This window comes from Nanorana parkeri, unplaced genomic scaffold (assembly GCF_000935625.1).
Source record: "Nanorana parkeri isolate BGI_ZX_2015 unplaced genomic scaffold, ASM93562v1 scaffold220, whole genome shotgun sequence".
In the NCBI taxonomy this organism is placed as follows: Eukaryota; Metazoa; Chordata; class Amphibia; order Anura; family Dicroglossidae; genus Nanorana; species Nanorana parkeri.
Window position 1 is genome coordinate 1,340,226 of NW_017306488.1, and position 21,852 is coordinate 1,362,077.

Sequence of the window (21,852 nt, forward strand, 5' to 3'; positions counted from 1 at the left end):
GAAGCTCTCTGTAGGACACTAAAAGAGGGCTGTATTGAAGCCACCACAACAGGACCCATGACACGCTGCATTTACAGTACAGTCCTAAGTCTGTTAAATAACGCTGGCGTCTTAACCAGGAAGACTGGACTTCGTCGTCAAGACAAAGTAGTGCAGGGGACAGTTCTGTATTCAAGTCAAATATGGCAGCCAGAGCTTTTTCTTCATATTTACCAAGGGACTATATACATTTAGCCAGGGCTGGGGCCTTAAACCACAAGCACTCAGTGAACCCTCAGACCTGTATAGGGTTGTATTCAAAGCTGGACTCAAAAGGCAGCCCTATCCAAATCTAAGCAGGCAACATGTACTGGAGGGCAGAAAATGTACGCTGGAAAAAATGAAATGTCAGACAAAATATGAAAACTTTTATTCCACACAAACAAAAAATTAACTTAACAAGATTTTAGAAATAGATTAAAAAAGACAAAACAGAGTAATAAGTGATAGGGTCTTAAGATCCCCTACTTTTACCCTTCAACATGTACAATCAGCAGTTTTAGAAAACTGAGAACATTCACAGTATAAAAGATTTAAATGTGCCGAAAAGGTGCCTTTGAATGAGAGGTAGAATACAGGAGTAAGACTTAATTCTCAAAACACTGTACATAATAGGGCTGATAGAAAAAGCTCAGTCCCAAATGTAAGAATACATCCTTTGCTTGTTACCTTATATACGGTTTTGAGTACACATGGTATTTTCAATGCCCTCTTTCACACTAGGGGCTAAACCTTATACACTCAAATTTAACGTGTTTATGTCACTACACCACTTTGGAACGTATTTGTGCAATAAGTGTAATTTTAGAAAAGTAATTTTATGGACAAGCAGAATAGGCTTTAACACCCTCCAGAAATCAGGTAAATGGAAGCCTGCTGGTTTTACCATCAATGAGCCCTCCACTCCCACAAACATCTGGTAGCTTTGAAAGGCCTTTGCCATAACATGCACAAGCCAACTGACAATTAGAGAACTATGAGGAGTGCTTTTCACCTCATAGTTCTAGCCGACCTGTGACAATTAAACTGTCACAGGTCGGCTCAGTAGATCAGGAAGTAAGCGAACACATACCAGCGCTCGCTTACTTCTCGATCCGGTCACGGCTCTCTGTCGTGACTGGATTCCCCCCTCCGATCCTCCAGCGCTGACTGGCGGAAGGGACGGGGGAGGGTACAGCTGGCTCTGCCTCTAGATAGGCAGAGCCAGGTATCATTCACACAGCTGGGCGGATCCAGACATCATTGTCAGGATTCGCTTCAGCTGCGGCGTCTCAGTATACCATGAGCTGTAGCTCGCTGTATACTGAGCTTAGGGTCACGGGAGGACACTAGTTTGTGTCCTACTATGGGGAAAAGCCCTAACCCCATAGTTCTCCTTTAAGGGTGGCTCTGCAAGCTGCCAGATATTTCAAGGACTGGAGCACACCATGCCGCTCATATGTGGATGCAGCATAAAATACTCTAGGATGTAAAGTTACAGATAGCATTGAGTCTGTGCAAAACAGCAAGCCTCAATGACAAAATCTATCCAAAAGCAATATTTAGTCTGAGCTAATTGAACTGGTAAACATGTTCACTAAAAAGGCATGCACACCTTTCAGAATGTGCAAATATTTACTGCAATCACAAAGGCCACTTGGCCTTTAATCAGGTAGTGTTGTAAACACAATCAAAGCTTTAGGCCTGGAAAAATATGCTCCCTCAGGAATGCAAGTTTTCCTTTAGTGTACTGCAGCACCCGTGCAATGACTATGCTAAAAAAAAAAAAAAAAAAGGCAGTTCTTTTCAACCATGAACTCACATTCCACGGTCAAGCTCTAGCAACGTTTTTGTTTTTAAGAACCTGTGCTGAGAAAGTTGTAGGCTGCCATTCTCTAAAAATGCCAGCTGTCTGGTTGTATCAACCTTCAATACTGCATGGATGACACGTATGTAGCAAATGAGATCAGAAAACCTGATCTGTCCGCTTGCTCCTCGTCACCAAAGTGTTAAAACCACTGCATCAAGTAACCAGTGGCAGCTTAGCTATTGTTTTAAGAACAAGTGGGTCAGCTAGGAGAGTTCCTATAACAAGCCAAATAAAATGTGTGAAGGGATTATCAGTGTTACATCATTGTGAAATACTGATTGAAAGACTGCAGTGACCATGTAAACAAAGATAATTACAGCTGCAGAAATGGCAAAATCTTTCCCAACTAGCTTGGAGGTGCTCAGTACCATACAGACTAGCACAGTGTTTATACTATAAGGTGAACAGTGCCTGCAGCATCGGGTAGGAGTGCACCCATATATTTTTCGCTACAAGTTCCCAAAAGTGTGCAAATTTGCATGAGTAATGCAGCAATGAAAGGCGGGTCCAGACCCGTGTGGCACAGCCCTTTCCTCCACAGGCTCACGTCATGTAGCGGGTGATTGCTCGGAGACCATACAGCAGTGCAGCTTGTAGCCTGGCTTCCAAAAGTAACAGGTTCAAATGCACCTATAAAAACAGACAAGTTCAAGAAGTGACTTCCCACTGGCAAAAACTACTGGCTACTTGCAAATCTGGCAGGCATTGGGGATAATTTCTCAGCATCCTAATATACCATATTGGAGTGTTCTGCATAAGCTGAATCAAATGGATGCAAAAATGCAAACATTCTTGGACTGTTAGTGCTTCTCCCTACATTTGTTGGTACATTCAATTGGTGTAACTGAAATTGGTGAAAAAATTGTTTACTAAAAAACAGGCAGATGCCTTTTTAGTTTGAAATGGAGTCGAGAACATTTTAACCACTTGAAGACAAGGGTGTTTAACCCCCTTCCTGGCCAGGCCATTTTTCAGTATTCAGCACTTTGATATTTATTCCATCATGCAACGCTGTACTGAAATTAATTTTATACTATTTTTTGGGGGACACAGCTTTCTTTTGGTGGTATTTAATCACCACTGGGAGTTTTTATTTTTTACTATATTAAAGGATAAATTACTGAAAATTTTGGAAAAAAAAAAAGTTTACATTATGTTATAATAAAATTACCTGTTTTTTTGGTGATTGATGGCCCTAGAATTATTGCTCACTGAGACATTCGCGGCAATATGCAGCATGTGGGGCGTAATGGGGGCAATTGCCTTTTTTGCACATATGCGCACCCGACGCATGTATGGGTGGGGACTTTAAAAGAAAGTGTTAGTTTACATTTTTTTGATGTGTGACTTTAAATTTCCCCCCCCCCAACTTTATGGTTATCACATTGGGGGCTAAGAAACCCCCCTATGATAGCAAACAGGATGTGACAAGTCCTCTTTATGGAGACATCAGGGGTCTCCAAGACCCCTGTCACCTAGGGACAGCCCAAACAAGCTGATTAAGCAGAGATCTGCTTAATCAGCTTCTGAAGCTGGAGAGTGACGAGAATGCGGAAGAGATGTAATATACATCACTTCCGCATTCTGACACCAGTGAGGGGACCGGGGGGAGAGTGTACCGATCTCCCTCTGACCCCCTGTCAGAGCCACTATGCTGGTCCCGGGCTCGCACTGGGCACAGCGGAGCCCGGGACCAGCGGGAGGGGGGCCCGCACATACCAGCACGTTATATAAGCGATCCGCTGCCTGTTTTTAAATGTTGCCACTTTACCACTTGGTTTGCGAGAGTGGGCGTGGCTGACGGGTGGTTTAAAATTACCTGCTCAGATCCATGGAGCTCTCAGCTGGTAGTCTTCATGGAGACATTAGGGGTCCCTAGGACCCCTGTCACCTGGGGACCCCAAAAGAAGCTGATGAAGCAGAGATCTGCTTCACCAGCTTCTTCTCTCTGGCTATAGCAGCCAGATGACTGACAGGTGAATGCGGAAGTGATGTAATACACATCACTTCTGCATTCACAGCACGGAGGGAGATCACCAAGGAGCTGAGCTCCCTCCCTTCTCCTCCTGACGCCCTCCCAAGCCAGTCCCGGGCGGCAGATGGGTTAGCGGATCCCAGGATTGAAGGTGAGGGGTCAGGAGGGGGGGCGGCACTCAGAAAAATCACGCCATACAACCGATCGGTGGCTATAGAGGAAACGAGCGGGTCTTTCCTGCCCGTGCAGGAAAAAAATGGCGCCTGGAGACGGCAACCCGCCAATGCGAGTCTGCCGTCAGTTTTTTCTTAACGGGCGGACAGCAGGAGGTTAAACTTCCTGCCGGCTGCGCCCTCCTGCGACGCAACCCGGAAGCCGCCGGAGGACAGTGGGGATCGCGGACAAGGTAAGACCTGTACGCTGTATCCCCAAGTGTGGCTCGGGGTTACCACTTTGTTAACCCCGATCCACACTCGGGAATACCAATGGAAAAGCGCGGAAAAACGCCCCAAAGAAGCTCCTGTACTTCTTTGGGCGTAGGGCGTTTTTCAGCGCGTTCCTACGCGCTGAAATACGCCCAGGTGGGAACCATGCCCATTGGAAAGTATGGGATTTCACTTGCTGGGCGTTTTTACAGCGCGTCGATCAGCACTGTAAAACACCCAGGTGTGAACCAGGCCTTAAAGTGTGGAACCAAGCTGCAATACCCCAAATTCAAGAAAACACATTTTCAAAACTGATTTTTCCAGTTATAATTATAACTTACCTTCTCTGAGTGCTTGAACTCCCTCCAGAAGTCATTATATAGTTGACGGTTTACTGTTTCTGGGTGACACGTCACAGTCTTCATATACACTTTAAGGCTTCTCTCCAGCAGCTGATTCACCTCACCATAATCATAATCATCATATCTACCAGGAGAAGAATACAAATAAGTGCCATTTAAACAAAAACACAGTAAGCCAAGAACCATCTGAATAGTGAGCAACCATATTTTGTTGTCCTTACCGGATTCCAAAAATGCATTGGATATAGTTCCATATAGCTCTACGCAGTTTGAATGTATCCACTTCCTGATGTGAGGCAATTGTGTGATATGTTAAATTGTAAGCTACTTGGAACTTATCATCCAGAAGTTGTCCCACTTCTGGGTACAGCCTATGCAGCAGTGAATATCCATGATCTTCCCATGTGTAGTCCTGGAAAAGAAAAAAAAAAAAGTGGACATTAGACAGCAAAATATTAACAAAACCAATCCTTACTATTTAGGCAACATGTAGAAACAAAGCTATAGCTTAACCTTTCAGTTGATTGTAAGTAAATCCCACCTCCCCACCCCAGGCCCTCTAATGCTAAACCTAAAATCCCAACCTGGTTTTAGGGGTTCTAGGGTTCTCCTGAAGTTAAAGGCACAGGTTAATTAAACCCCTCAAGCTCTCTCGCTAACCCACATAACCCATGGCAATTAGCTCCTCAGACAGCAGTAGCCTCCAGCATTGTTTACATCCTGGTCCCGTGCTTTCCGCATCTGCACACTAACATCCCTGTACTGCAGGAGCAACGTCCTATTTAGGTCTATGGGATATTAGTCTGCAGGCAGGCCAGAAGAGGTTAAAATGTGCAGTGGAGGGTTAGGGGCTGTGGGTTGAGGAAAAACAGCTTGGGCTAGAGGGCATTTAGATAATTAGTAAACTAGTCTTAAGAGTTTAGATATGTGCAAGCAAGTATGGGTGTCTACACTTAATACAGACAGCAAATGTTTTCCATTAATGAAACTTTTCTTTTATAGAAAAAAAAAAAAAACTAAAAAAACCTTACGTTAAGTCCATCACAAACCAGAGAAATTTAAAGAGGAGAAACTATTGATTCCAGAATCCTGACATTGGGAAGCCTTTCTAGATCTAACAATCTCTTATTTTACTTAATTTACTTACATGAGCACGGAATGTAGGAGGAGCTTGTTCACCTCTCCTGCTGAAATCAATGTAACCAAACTCGGGATCGTCCAGGAAGCAGAGAATGCCAGGAGAGCATGTAGATTGAACCTTATCATCTGCAAACAAGAAATAGAAGAAGTCACGCGGTCATCCCAGATAGGACAACTACTCACAAAAGGTATATGTAAAATATGGTGCACCATACACCATTGACAAGCCTTCTATACATATGTGGTGTAAACAGAGCAAACATACCAAAGACTTCACTTACCATTAGATGTCACCATAATGCATTCTCGCTTCTCCCTCTCAAATCTTGTCTCCATTTCCTCTCTACTCGTCTCTTGTTCTTCCTCATCCAGCTTCTTCATTTCAGCCAGTACACGCTCTGCTTCTTGTGGAGTGCTTGACCCCTGCAGGTATGGATATGGATATATTAATGTGACATGACCGCATTCAATAGAAAATATTGTGTTCAATTTTTTCAAAGAGGGAGCAATATTTATGAACGTTCTTTAGGCACATTTTTACTTCAATGTAAAAAGTCTGTTTTAGAACTACAGTATTAACCGTTCAGAAAACAAGAGATCCAACATACCAAAATTCAAGAAGGGTCAAGCACTTTTTAGTACACGTCCAGCCCATTCATAATGAATTTCACAGTAATACTTTATCCAGGTAAAATAAGGTATTTTTAGTATAATGGGGGGGAAAGGGGCCGTGCTCTTTGTTACGTTGGCAGCCCATTCAAAATTAATTTCACATTGAGGCTATCCAGGTAAAAAAGGCATTTATAGAATGAAAACCAGGTTCTTTTGACAATACATACCTCATTCATGGATAAAACAGGAGAAGGGGGGCGTTCAATCTTTTGTTCCTCTGGAAGATAGATGCCACATCCCAGAATAAAAGAGGAAAGGCTATGGAAGTGGGTGAGCAGGACAAGAGCTTGGATCAGCTCTGCAAAAGACCAAAAGTTTCCCCCTCGGGAGCTCACAAGAGACTGCAGGAAAGAAAGCAACAAACATTTACTATATAGACACAAAATCAAACTACTTTCTTATGTAAAACCTATTGTCATAAGAGATTAGTGCTGTAACAGATGGTATGGGCCCATCAAGCTGAGGAAAAAGCAGAATATGGAGAATATGGTAATCGTGCATTTATCCACAGGAAAGATGGCCAATATGAAACCAGGGGCCGATACAGAAATTGATTTAAAGGGTTTTCTACTCTCCAAAAGCAAGGGAAAAGTCACTTCAATGGCAACTCTGAAAGGTTGGAGCAGACGTGTGAAAGGCAGATCAAGGGTCTTCCAAGGGCAGTGCGGGCATTTGCCAAAACCCTCCAATAGCACTTTGTTGAAAAGAAAAAAAAAAAAATACTGTATTAAAAGTGGAATGTGGTATTCAATAATCCAGCAGCCACATAGGCAGCATCTGCACAGGAATAAAATCATGACAAGCTTTCCTGTAATATCAGTTGCATGCATCACTGCTGTTCATATGTACAGAATATTGCATCATCAGGCTGTTCTATTTTTCCATCAGTCATTGTATGATTTGTTTATCAAACAGCTTCAAAAATAACGATTCATTTACTCACCAGACCGGAACGTGTTTACACGTTACAATCTTATTTACTCCAGACCTGAACGTCATCAGCAGCGCAACCTGTTCAGCCATCACCTTCATACCCCCCTATGAACCACAACAGTTTTTACATTTCGGTTACAGCCCAGTTTGGCATGAAGCGTCATTACTCATGATAAATGTATTTATTTTGGGACACTTTCTAGACTCTTTTGGTGATATCTTGGAAAAAAAAATCTAAGCCACTGTCCTGCTAAAGACACCAAAACTATGATTCTTAATTGTAGTTTTGGTGTCTTTAGCAGGACACCAAAGTTATTTGCAAATTAAATAAGACTTCAGTTTTAAGCATTTACAAAAAGCCCCAAATAAACTGTCCAAAAAGTTGATAATTTAAATAGAAATGAAAAGAAAAAAAAATTATTTGGCAGAATAGCTAAGGGGAGAATGGCAAGGAAGAGCTAATTCGAGGTGATTAGCGTTCAGGATAAATATTGCAACATTTTTAAAAGCTGTATTTTACCAGTAGTGTTGCTTAACCTCATCGTGATTACAATACGCATTTGTAAATTCGAATGAAAAATGCCCCTTGCCGTGAGAACGCCAATTAACAAGGAATGCGCAATTGTATGTGTTCCTAATGCTCAGATCCAATGTAAAAAAATTAAATAGACATAGCGACACCGCTAAATTTAGCCTGGGCATCTACAGGTCAAAAATCTCTGGTCACAAAAGGGTTACCTGGCATCATATGCAGTTCATAAGTCAACTCAGGTACTAAAACCATAACAATGTTAGAATCTATTTTTGAATGAGGCTTCCAAACACTGTTCAGCAGCTCTGTTTCAAGCACTAGCAGCTTGAACCCAGTGCCATTCTGCAGAGCAAGTCCCAGCTGCCAATTTGAGTCAGGATTTTCTGGCAAGCAAGGAAGTTAGGGAGCCACAGAAGGACAGGGTGTATGGCATCCTTTGCACTTTGAGGACTTATTCATGGCATACAGAACATGCCCGTAGTCTGCACCTGGTTAAAGTTACAATCACAGGCCTGAGCATATGATGAAAATGCATAAGCAGAGGTTACCTTTAGGTCAATACAATATGTAGTTTAAGATACAGGCAACAAGATTTATACTCAAACCCCAGCACCCCGCCTTCTTAAGTCTCAATGGGCACCCTCAGTAGGGGGCTGGGGAAGTGGAATGACAACCTTCCCATGCTCCTCATATTTCTGCATCTGCCAACAGTTTTCACAAAGTGACCTCTGCTTGCATATTTCTTCAGTTTGGCCAGCCAAAGTGTCGTAGTTTTACTTTAAAAGTGAAAGGTGGCCTAACAGCGGATAAATCTATTATTGGCAACCAAATTTCTTTAATATCAGTCGTATCAGCTCTGGGCCACATATACAAATGTTGCTGCTGTAAAAGCTGTGTTCACAGCAACCTGATTCAAGCTCATTCTACAGTAGTGTTATAGTGCAGGTCTAACTGGTTACTCTGGGGCATTAGACTGTTCTTGTGCGACATTTTAATAAGCCCCTTTGTGTACAAAAGGGGTCTGGTTTTTGTCAAGTTAGTCAGCTCTTGCATGACTTGCCTGTTGTGCTTGATTAGAGTGCTTGCTAGAGATATTTGGCAGAATACATTTCAGACCCAACCTACCATTGTAAAACATGCATTTGAAAATATTGTGTATACCTTTCTAGCAAGTTAGCATAGATTAAACATAGAACTTGCATACTACTAATACCTTCGCCATATTTGGGCTCATTGAAGGAGTCCATTTTCTTAAAGAGTCCCTGCTACATAGTGACATCCTGTAGTCACTCACCTCAATGTGTTCTTTGGTTATAAGCCATGGTCTATGAGCAAGGATCTTGTTTAAATCATTAAGTCTGCGCAGTTTGAGGGGTGCAGAATCAAGGCCTTCCAACCAACGAGGATCCCCACCAACTTGAAGGAAATAGGTTGAATGCAGTGAAACCAAGTAGACACAATGATGGCGTGCAGCTGCCTAAAATGGAAAGATGACATGAAACCTTTAAAAATAGGAAGGGAGGGAAATAGTTTTTCAATTTCTGCAGCCGAATTGGGAACAAAGGGTTAAATATCTAGAAGCATTGTATGTTAATGAGAGGAAGCTCAGCCTAGTCTTTCTGTGGGGACAGTTTCCTGTCACTTGGAAATAGAGAGATGCTTACAAAGGCTGCTACAGACATCTATTCATACAGCACACCTAAAAATATCTTTATTTTTTAGAACAGTGGGGTTTTTCCACCTTTGACTGCAAAAAGTGGAAACTCAAATTAAACCTGTGCACAAAGCAAAGGGATTACTTTCTTGCTGGCTTCACATACGGTTATGCCCGCTTTGATCCCTCAAAGTTCTATACAGTGAATCGGGCACCAAGCATTGTCACATGGAGATCAGAGGGGAATTCTTGGCAATGTGTAGTTGGAACTTGGAGCTTATTCAGGGCTTTTCTTCTGTTGAGGTGGTGAATGTAAGGCAAGGAATAAGCAGCTACAGACACCACCGTTAACAATACATTAACCAAGGATACTGTAGAAGACCAGCTGGCAGTAATTCAGGTTCCATTTTACAGAAACCTAAACCTTGCCAAGCCGGCAGTGCTACTTTCAGGAGTGTCTCAACTGCATCACAGGGTGGAGTGACTAAGCCAAGCGAGCGTCACTTTTATTTTTTACTTGTACACAGAAATAGCATCATTTGCATTTTTTATATATTAAAAAACACATGAGCAAAGGATGCTACTTGGCAAAAGTTTTGAACACCAAACCTTGGCACAGCGGAAACAGCTGTAGTGGAAGCCATTAAAGCATGTCTAAACCAAAAGAAAAATATGGTGCCGATTACCAGTCCATTTGTTTCTCTTTTCAGACTCCCTCCTCCCCCCCTTTATTTTCACCTAATCAAAGGTTCATATATCCCATTGCACTCCTGACCGGAGAATGCCCAATGTATCAGGGCGGGTGCAGCAGCGACAACGGATGCCTCCGTCAAAACGTCCAAAAAAAATAATAGTCACCGGCACTCCAAATCAAGTCAATGAATGTATTGACCCAAGTGATAGCACCTCTAGCAACGTTTTGGGACCATGTGGCCCCTTCCTCAGGCAAACAGTTTGCTAGAGGTGCCATCACTTGGGTCAATACATTTATTGACTTGATTTGGAGTGCCGGTGACTTATTTTTTTTGTACGTTTTGACAGTGGCTTTTTTTTATTTATTTTCACCTGGTAACCCTGTGGGTAACAAACACTCCCTTGTACTAGGTTGAAAACACTCACTGTCCTACATGTATAGCAGTGAAGCATTACAATAGCAAAAGTAGTGTTTCAGGGCTACAGAATGCCCCTCTTAACATAAAGGGACGGTTTCTTGAAGTCAGCAGAGAACGCTGATAATACATACTGATAAGAGCGCAGCCGAGGCAGAGTGCACATAGCTACATGCTCACAAAATTATGAGCAAGATCAACATTGTTATTTTTGCACAGATCTATCAATACTGATGGGATACAGCATGAAGCAGAAAAGAACACATTGAAAAAGCGTTTGTTAGCGTTATTTATTTTAATGCTGGTCATAGACCATGCAAGTGTTTTAAGAAGGCTGTCTTCTCCTGCTGGTCTTGTGACAGAAGCGCTGACAGGCAAAAAGAGGGAGGAGTAGCTTTGCTGTCACAAAAACAAGCCTGTTGCTAGCACAGAGACCTGTAAGGCCTGGTTCACACCTGAACGTTTTGTAGCGCGTTCAACGCTCAACGAACGCTCTACAAAACGCTCAAACATCTAAATCCCATTGTATTCAATGGGTCTGGTTCACACCTTGCCGTATTTCTGCCTGTCCGAACGCGATACAAAACGGCCTACGCCCAAAGAAGTACATGTACTTCTTTGGGGCGTTTTGGTCTCGCGTTTCCATTGGGATACAGCCAAGAAGCCAACGGAAACGCGCGTTTTTTACCGCAAATGCATATTCAATACGCCTAGGTGTGAACCCAGCCTAAAGGTTTCCAGTTGATTGATAAATTGGTTACCAGAATAAGATCCACTAAAGTCAGAAGGCCTTTTACTGCAGTCTGCAAAGCACTACTATTACTACTGCTAAAGTATTAACAAAGATGTGATAAGTTTTGCCGTCATTAGCCAACCCTGTTATTTCTTGGCATAATGCTCTAAATATTTAAATTTAACAGTGAAAACAAATCTACACTACACCCCCTTCCATCATATGTAACTGTTTCTGCAACCTTAACACTTCATCTTAACTCTTAAATAGCTGCCTCCCAAGAAACTAAACAATCCTTAGCCAGCCCTCAAACTACTAACCATTATCCCTAATGGACAACCAAGCCAACTGGACAGCACGGTCCACCACTGTAGAGGAGCATGCTTGTCCAACCCTGTCTTTTTTCATTTCAACAAAGCACTAAGCCCTCGTTCACACCTGAACGTTTTGTAGCGCATTCTACGCTCGACGAACGATCTACAAAACGCTCAAAAATATAAATCCCATTGTATTCAATGGTCTCGTTCCCACCTTGGCGTATTTCCGCCCGTCCCTAATGCGCTACAAAACGGCCCACGCCTGAAAAGGTACATGTACTACTTTGGGCCGTTTTGTTGCGCGTTTCCATTGGGATACAGCCAAGTAGCCTGCGGAAAATCGCGACGGTCGCGCGACTTTTACCACGAATCGCGGTAAAAAACACGCAACTTTTTTACCACGAATCGCGGTAAAAACGCGCGACGATCTTGCATATGCAATACGCCTAGGTGTGACCGAGACCTTAAGCACACGCATACAAATAAAAAAAAAAATGCAGCTTTTGACAAGATTCTGCTACATATGACCTACTTTGCCTGCAGTTCAAAGGATACATCTAACAGTATACCTACTGGCGTGTATTTGAACTGTCACCTACACTACATCAAAGTCAGCAGGAATTTGCTGACTTGGATTTGGCACATATGTCAAATGCAGGAAAGTGACGTATATATGAGCCCTAAAAAAATATAAAAGCACAATTGTAAACATTCATAAATCACACATGTAGAAAGTGCACCAGAAGAGTCTAGGCCATGCATGTGGCATGATCAAACCGGTTTTCAAAAATCAAACTATATATAGTAGGGCTATTCAGATACCAAGTACTGTACTCAGTACAAGTACTGATACTTTTCCAGCTCAAAGACTAGAGAAAAATTCAAAAGTTAGGAGGCAGCTGTCATTTTGAAGGAGCATACAGAGCTCCTGGGATTGTGCATCCCTGATAGAGCTATATAGATATATAGAGATTAGGGCTGCACCGATAAAAAAATTTCAAGTACTGATACTTGTCCAAGTACTCAGATACAAGTACTGATACATTTTTGTTTAGCGTCATGACAGTTTTTCTAAAACAATACAGACTAATGATTTCAGGGCAGTGGTGGGGACAGCGCTAGGTCACAGCTCCAACCCTGCTAGTTCTTGTGAAAATGTTAAATACCGGCACTGGTATCTGAACAGCCTCACTATATAGTGTCACCAGAGATTCCAATTCAAGTTTGGTCCTTTAATACAAAAGTGGACCCCCCCCCACCCACTGCATTTATTAAAGCTGCTTCAGCACCATCTCCTGCAAACTTACTAATCTAGCGCCAAGCCTTCTCCTGGTTGAACGAGGCCCAGCATTATTCAACCCACTTCCTGTGAGCATAGAGTGTCAATGCTTCCCTTGCTATAGTCAACATCAAACTTCCTTAAATGCTAATAAATCCATTTTAAGACATGCACAATAATTTTATGACTCACCATTATGGCAACATAGTGTCTCTCTGGGAGGGACAATGGTCCATCCATGCGTAAAAGCTGTTGCTGTGTCTCCCAGAAGACTCGCAGATACTCAGGATGAAGGCTCATGACTGCAGCAATGTTGTCACTCACAGCTGGGCCGGGTAGCTGGCTCACTTGTATATAAGCACTGGGTCCGCTGTTCTCCCTCTGTCTAATCAACTCTCCTTGATCCTGTTAAAAATCAAGAAAGTTTCAGCACATGATCCAGAAAACAAAAAGGCCTGTTCAGTTATTTGTGACTGATAAGTTGCACGTGTACATGCATGCTTTGTGCAACTTCAAGTGTTAATTACATCATTCATTTCTAGGTTCCTATGCTGCCCCGGGCAATAGAAACACCATGCAAATGGAATGCAGTAGAACATACTGATCAACTACATTCTCTACATCATGAAAACACTTTTTTTTTACTCGTGTCACTTCATGTGCAATATTGGCTCTGTTAACATGGAAAAGAAGCTTTAGATTACATCAGTGTGTCTCAACATGAAAAACAATCCATTCGATTACATCAGTGTGTCAACACCAGTGCTCAAGTTTGACTAAAGTTGGTCATACACTGCTAAAAATTCATCTGAACCCTGCTGTATATTGAAATGTGACTGTGGCCCCTTGGGGACACCTGCCCCTGTTTGGGATGGATGGGGGAATTGAATGTTCATTCCCTAGGTGAGAACTGCTATGGCAGAAAACCAACTAAATCTCTGCATCAGGAAAACATGAGCTGCTGGAGATCATACCTGAAAAACACACTTGGGGAAGAAATCAAAGCTGGAGCAGATTTGCACTGCAACCAGCTTCTGTCCTTTTCAAATCTTATCTGAGCAAACTCAAGAGGAACTGATTGGTTGCCATGGGCTTCAGCTCCAGTTTTGATAAATTACCCCCATTGACCTACACTGTAAACATTTTAAAAAGATTTAAGTCAATGGGGGCAATCAAAACTGGAGCAGATGACCATGGCAACCAATCAGCATCTAGAGTTTGCTCAGGTAAGATTTGAAAATGACAGAAGCTGGTTGCAGTGCAAATCTGCTTCAGTTTTGATAAATGACCCCCATTGACTTACACTGTAAACATTTTAAAAAGATTTATGCAAGCCAAATATTTGAATTTGTTTTTATAATGTGATGACCATACATGGCTCATAGGATTCTTAGACAACACAATTATAAAGGATTGTCAGTGTTTTTATGATTAGCTATAGTTATCTGTGCACAAACCCAAGCACTATAAAATCTGATATATAGAACCTTCCTAGACCACCAATATAGGTTTGAAAGTATGTATACCCAGAACCTTTTGGTTTTACTTTTGGAGTGGGGAGAATTAAAAACCCCTACCAATTTGCTCCTGTGTGTCCCATTGTGGAGACTACTTCACTTCCTGTCCCAGAGACGCAACAGGAAGTTAGAGGAACTCCGCTCTTGGGCACCGAAACAGCTGTGCCCAATGAAAGATTCTCCCACCTTCTGGTAACAAGTTTAACATATTGCATAGTCTATGACTTTGTCTCAGTGACAATGGACTCCTATACAGAGGGTGAATTTAGCTGGTGGGGGATAAACAAACCTGACAAGTGTTCCACCTTCCCTACTTTGAAACAAAAAGTAAACTGGCTATACATAAACTTTATGACATCCACCCATATAACGCAATGCTCATTCTACATTTTGAGAAAGTGTTCATATGACTAACATGAAAGACTAGATGTCTCCTTAATTGTATGGTAACAGATCTCTGTCTATCCTCACTGATCTGTAAAATCTAAACTCTCGCTTATTTAACCTGATAGTGAAAATGTAATGACGTGTTTTATCCCTAAGACCAGAGGCCACGACAAATCTAATGGGTACACAAACAGTAATAAAAAGCTGACAGAGGACCTAACCCTCCACATTTAATCTAAATAAAAAAGCTATGGCTTGAGTTAAACAAATTCAAAGCCATATTTGGTATATAAAATCTATTTTACAAATATGTGATATCAAGCGAGTGTGCGTACATTTCTGGTTGAGCTACTGGGCTCTGTATATTAGCATACAGAGATCATCAAACAGTAAAGTATTTCAAGACAAACCTTTTTCTTGCGCAAAAAGAGTAAGGATATGCCTAAAATCCACGTAAATCTTTGTGCTGTGTTTCCCACCAGAAAATGTAACTGTTACAAAGACCACACAAATTAAGGAAATCCCTTTAAATGTATCCAGAACAGGAATCCCTACTGGAAGATTAAGGGCTAGTTCACACCGTATGCAGTTGTGATGCAGTCCATTCAATTTGGCTGCTGCAGCCAAAATACCACACAATGCTTTCCTACGGGCTTTCTCGTGCTCTATTCACACCATTGCAGTCTGTTCCGATGCAGTCAGATAAAATGCTGCTTGTCCTATTTTAGCTGCATCGGATCGCACCAGAACGCATCAAAAAGGCATGCAAACGCATCAAAATGCACCAGAGCACACCACAAAAAAAAGAATTGTGTCATCATCCAAGGACTTCCTCTTTGTAGGTAATAGAGATATTGGAGCTATGGCCGATGTGGATGCTGACAGCTTCATAAAATACATGGTGTCCACTCCTAAGCATTCCAACCACAAAAACAACTGGCAGAAGATGGGAAAGTGGAGGGAAATAACTGCTCAATTATACCATATTATACCCTGAGTTTTCTGGTCTGAACAGGGTGCAAAAAGAAAAAAATGTGGCGAGTTCTTTCTCAGCAACTTTGATGTTTCATATACAGCCCAGCTAGATAGTTGTATACCACCTATGTACTAAAGAGTATGCAGAATAATCAGACACCACCATCTCCACTCACATGTTTGTTAAACACGGTCCTCCTTTTGCAGAAACCACCCCTCCCCCCTAACCTACCCTCCCTCTTTCCGTGTAGCAGGCATGCTGGTGTATCTTGTGCACTGTCCTAATGAGTTTATTGCTGTTGACATGGTGGCAGTTATTTCTTCAAAGTAATGTCATCTACAGTATATGCTTAAATGCAGTTAGCATTCATAGTTAGTGGAATGAAATTGCATTTTTAGTTGAAAAAAAAGCATCGGAACGCGTTAAAAAGTATCAAAAACAGATTGCAATGCAACTGCACAGACACGCATTTGTGATGGTTTCTGGTGTGAACTTGCCCTTAGCCTCACCTTCTGGAAAAGAAAATTACATTTTAAACGTTCATCAAGTCTTGTGGTATCAAATGGTTACACAATATTTGTTCAATGTAAAGCCTTTATCCCAAAAGGAAAAAATACAAAACTGTTGCTCTAACTGCTTAAAAGTGTTAACTGCAGTTCGGCTTTAATTTCTTAATCAACTCCATCCAACACTACCCCCCTCACAGGGCGACAGTGCTGCTGTGCAAGGGCGACTTACTCCTCTACAGAGTGGAGACACCTAAGGCCCCATTCACACTGAACGGATTGCCGCACGATATCCGCCGCGATATCACGAGAAGTCGCCGGCCAATGTTATTCAATGGAGCTGTTCTAATGTACAGCTCCATGTCACCCGTCGCGTCAGCAGGACCCTTTTTCCCCGCAGCTGTTGCGCTATTTTTCTATTTTGGAATGCAGCCCGACAGTGAAGGTCGCGCAATCGTCGCCCCGAACAGTCGCGCTATCCTGGCCGCGCAGATCCACTTGTAAGGTATGTTGCTTAGTGTGAATGGGGCCTAGGACCCCATTCACACTGAGCGATTTGTAGCGCGATTTCAGCTCCAAAATCGCTCAAATATCAGCTCAATGTAGCTTGTCCAATACATTTTAATGGAGCTGTTCACATCCCAAAGTCGACCGTAGCTCATCGCTCAGGCTTGTCGCTCGAACATGACCTATTTTTCGGCGGATTTTGTGCGATTTAACCCAATAGACTAATGGTGTAGCTCAATGTCGAGCGACATTGTCGCGCTACAGAAGTGTCACTTTTGCACAGAAAAATAAGGAACGAGGTCACATCATGACCGCTTTTGATTGGTTATAGCCCAATGTAGCAGCTACGAAGTCCCTGCGAGAAGTCGCACTATGTAGAGCGACAATGTCAATGTCGCTCAGCTCAAAATCACACTGAAAAAATGGATGTAGCTCAGTGTGAAAGGAGGTCTAAAAGAAGAGTGTTACTGGAGGGTGGCTACTTTTGTTCCCCCAAAACTTGTTTTTAAGGAAAAGGGAAGAAAAACCCCACCATTTAAAGTTTGACAAACGGATAAATATTTGATTTTGGGTTTCGATACGCATTTCCCTCACTTTGGAGAAATGTCCTCATGTCCTGTACAGGACACAAAGGGGTCTATTCACGAAGCTGCCGAAGGATCTAGCCGTAGCTTCGGCCGATCTTTCAGCTAGCTTCGGCCCCAGGACCCCTTCGGTTCAGTAGAACCGAAGGGCTGCTGTACGTGCCATTCACAATAGCCCGTACAGCTCCCAAACCTGGCCGAGCGGCTCAGTCGAGCCAAACGCATATGCATCAGCTCGGCTGAGCCGTGCTGAAAGCCGAAGCTGGCCGACAGCCTGCTTCTGACAGCTGGGCGGAGCCAGCCGTGATCTTACGTCTGGCTCCTAACACTTGCAGAGAGATCAGCGTCCCTGGTTACCTGCTAACCAGGGACACTGATCTCCAAACAGCCCAACTCTCCCTGGCGCCCCTGGAGTCTCCTGCTCCCGGCCACCAAGGAGAGAAAACACTGCTGTGTCTTTCTTTTTCTTTATTCTGACACGGAGCGATGTCAGAATAGAGAAAAAAAAAATTCCCATTGAAATACATTGCTACATTACCATTTGCTATTTCAATTTGCAATAGCCAACAGTAAACTTGCATTGTACCCGCCCTCTGCTGATGAACTGCAGCAGAGGGTGGGTACAATGCAAGTTTACTATTGGCTATTGCAAATTGAAATAGCCAATAGTAATGTAGCAATGTATTTCAATGGGAAATAATTTTTTTTTCTCTATTCTGACATCGCTCCGTGTCAGAATAAAGAAAGACAGCAGTGTTTCTCTCCTGGGCAGCCAGCTCTCAGAGCGCCCTGGAGAGTTTCTTTTCTTTTTGACAGCAGCAGAGCCGCCGGACAATAGGAAACTATTGGGCGGAGCTAACTGTCACTGCTAGCTCCGCACAATCGTTTTCTATTTACTTTTTAAAAACGTTTAAAACTCTTTTTCTGTTCTGCTCGGTACCTCTGAGGGACCGAGCAGAACAGCCGAGCCAAATGCCGCTCAGCGGCATTCGGCTATTCACTCACTACTGTTCGGCATCTATGAGAATAGAATAGACCGAACAGTGAGTAGCTTTGCCGGAGGGTCAGCTCAGCCGATCCAGATGTTGGATCGGCTGAGTCGAACTCCTTCTGCACTTCGGGTCGGCCGAACATGCTGAGCATGTTTGGCCGACCCGAAGCCATGTGAAGCAAGCCCATGTACGGCTGATACAACAGTGTTGGGCTCACTTCAGGTCGGTCATTCACTCGGCTGCCTACGGCAGCTTAGTGAATAGTCCCCAAAGTAACATTAAATCTTCCCATTGGGACACTTATGACAGGGGATTTCACTTTTCCTTACTCTATACAAACTTAGAAAGTGTTGGCTTTGATGTCTACACGACTTTAGTGATTGTGTTTATATCTGCTTTTGCAGCACCCAAACAGTTCTATTTTGTTTGATCCCCTAAATGACCTAATTACTACAAGTTACATTTCAATTGCATCACTAGGGACAATTACCTAAATGACATATAGGCTATACAAGCTTCACATTTCAGCTAGTTCCTGATGAAACAGGCAAAATTTGCTGCATGGGTACCGCTGTGGGCACCCTTCCGCTTCCCCCCTCCCTTTTAGATGTAAGCCCTCAGGGGCAGGCCCCTCCTTACCATCTTGTCTTGATTTGTATTGTGATTGTAATGTCATCCTTATATTGTAAAGCGATGCGCAAACTGTTGGCACTATATAAATCCTGTATAATAATCCCTCAATCAGCTGATCGAAAGAGCAGGTCAGAAAATGATTGGCCAAATGAAGCTGGCAGCCAATCAGCTGGGTATTCTAACAGTGGCTGGTGGCCGCTGTCAGAATAAAAAAACGAAACAGCAGAGTATTCCTCGATCATCATTCGTAAGCGTTGGAGATATCTGTTCTACTTTTTAGCTTTCAGCCCACAGGTTGAACGGAAAAATAAAACCGTATACCTCACCTTAGGCTACATTTACATCTTGAAAAATCCTATTTGTTTCTACAGTGCTCATTCACACCTGAACGCTCGAGAGAAAACGTCTGTCGCTCCAAGTAGTACAGGAGCTTTACAATACAGAATCAAGAGTAGACACTTAAAAATGCAAGTACAATGCACAAAATACTGTAAATCACCTGGCTATGCGCTCATGCTTAGGGGGTGAACGCAACCTTCGCCAGCTTTCACACCTGAGCAGAGCATTTAGTAATTTTATACCTTTGCATATACGCACATTAAGGCCTACAGCTTAAAGCCATGGACAGCCACAATAGAAAAGAAAGGAAGTGTAATGAGCTGTAATGTTCAGGTATACATGGGAGATCATTCACATGAACGATCACAATGATTAGCATTGAAGCTGTTGCCGAGCAGCCCAGACAACCCAGGACTCCTGTTATAGATTTAATCTCTGCACCACAAAAAGTCTTGATGTAACCTTGCACCAGCATTACATGGAGACCACAGGCAAATGACGAAAGGGACCGGCAAAGAGCCTGTATCACGTGAGCAGGATCAGCCTAGTGACCCTTCTATTGGGCATGACCTATTGAGCAGACCGCGCAGGTCTAGACAACAGGCTTCTCATATTACACACTGGAGTACGTGCTCACCAACCGATTTCCCCAGCAGCCGGGACATTGAAGTTACCTTGGTAAACAACCAGTACAGCCCGCTCCATAGTGGAACTATATAGGAGAAATACAGGTTGATCGGACCAGTACATAGTGCACACACAGCATTGCCCCCACTGCCCGGTCGTCAGCTGTACACAACACAAACTATACCACAGTACGAGTACAGTGCGAAGTACACCCGACTTAATCAGCTGACAGCGTACAGCCAAAGACAACTTCTCATTGGTCAATGCTGGCCAACCTTACAGAATAGGCTAGCGTTTGTGTGAGGGGTGTAAAAACATAAAATACCATCAAAGCCGTTTAGCACACACACACACACCTTCATAATCCTATGGGCGCAACATGACAGGCATCCAGGGTAGCAGTCCTCTCTGACTCTCGGGCAGGTACACTGATTGCCAACCACCCTAACGGGGGCAACGGAACAAACGGCTTCCAGGGCTGCGGGTGAGCGGTGTGCCGCGGGTGAGGAGAGGGCGCATAGTACGGTGTCTTCTACCATCTGTACTCCGCTCTACTCCAACTTGGAACTCTGCCCTTGTGCGGCTCCTCCCGCTGCCTTATTTATAGGCTCGCCAGCTGGAACCGTGGCTACGGTCTTCTCCGCCAATCCCGAGTCAGCATTGGCCGCAAAGGCTCTCGGGAAGTGTAGTCGCTCCCACTGTTGTTGCGATGCTGCAATCAATGTAAAGAGATAAACAACTTTTGTAGGCGATGTTCCAGGAGTCTGCGGAGGAACCAGCTCATCCTATTCCTCTGTGGTGTTTACTAGATGTTGGTTGTTCTAAAGGTGAACATACACTATATATATAAAGATATAGACATATATAGATATCTCTTTATAGATATATATCTTTATAGTGATATATAGTGACAAGTGTCTACCTATCTGGATGCTAATGGAATGAATTGTTTAGGTTTGTCTTCATATTACCTAGCTTTGGTACGTCTAAGGATAAGTCATTTTAATGGCACCCCAATGCACCTCCTGGCCACTGTGCATTGCAATACTGTACATTGCCATTCGGGTGGCATTCAAATAAATGGTAATCCAGTCAGGGCAGCCATCAGGGGGGTACGGCCAATACTCATATAAGGGGCCTGGGGGGCCCGCCCGGGACCCTTACATGAGTATCGGCCGACGTTGAAGAGCAAATCCAGTGCACAGAAACCTACGCATTAGGTTCGCTGCGCATTAGTGTGCAATAAACGCACGGTATCGTGCCTTTGGCACACCGCTTATGCTATGAACCAGCCCTAATGGAGATTGTACAATACAATGTGTATAGTGTATGGCCAGCTTTAAATCGGGTTCATATAGGAGATATTCCCTATTGTACTCTTAGGCCCCGTTCACACTGAGCGATTTATCGCGCGGTAATTCCCGCGATATCGCGATAACAGACAGAATAAGGAGCAGTTGCCCACAGTAACCAATCAGCGTCTATATTTAGTTTGTACAGTTAAGATTTGAAAATGAAAGAAAGACGCTGATTGGTTGCCATGCACAGCTGCTCCAGATTCTGTCTGCTCCAGTTATGATAAATTCCCCTCAATGTATACAGAGCGGATAGGGGCTTGTTTATGTTGGCCGGTTTTCTTTCCAGTTTTTGATTCGGATTATTGTACCATGCAGGAAGTTCGGCATTAAGGGCCAATTCACACCAAAACCGCACACAAGAGATACGTGAAAAAAGCGAACATGTTTTCACCGGGATAGCAGAGAAG

At 43.2% G+C, this 21,852-nt stretch overlaps 2 protein-coding genes across 2 annotated transcripts in view; both read right to left on the reverse strand.

The window, feature by feature from the left end:
• The window catches only part of MED18 (mediator complex subunit 18), a 19,980-nt gene extending 16,198 nt beyond the window's left edge, over positions 1-3,782 (reverse strand). The window contains exon 1 of the mRNA XM_018555983.1: positions 3,771-3,782. The gene's annotated coding sequence lies outside the window, so the exon portion shown is untranslated. The remainder of the gene's footprint in view (positions 1-3,770) is intronic.
• SESN2 (sestrin 2) lies at positions 2,349-20,606 on the reverse strand. The gene is made up of 9 exons (XM_018555981.1): positions 20,444-20,606; positions 13,212-13,424; positions 9,222-9,404; positions 6,630-6,803; positions 6,072-6,213; positions 5,798-5,916; positions 4,872-5,062; positions 4,630-4,774; positions 2,349-2,518 (listed from the first exon to the last, which is right to left on the reverse strand). Exons 1-9 carry the CDS (start codon positions 20,447-20,449, stop codon positions 2,432-2,434), a joined length of 1,260 nt encoding a protein of 419 aa, XP_018411483.1. The 5' UTR covers positions 20,450-20,606; the 3' UTR covers positions 2,349-2,431.
• Between the last annotated feature and the right edge of the window lie 1,246 nt (positions 20,607-21,852).

Coding starts and splice junctions, on each gene's coding strand:
- SESN2 (XM_018555981.1), bottom strand. Junction 9,405..13,211: donor GACACTATGTTGCCATAATG/GTGAGTCATAAA, acceptor TTTCCATTTTAG/GCAGCTGCACGCCATCATTG. Junction 6,214..6,629: donor CTGTTTTATCCATGAATGAG/GTATGTATTGTC, acceptor CCATACCTGCAG/GGGTCAAGCACTCCACAAGA.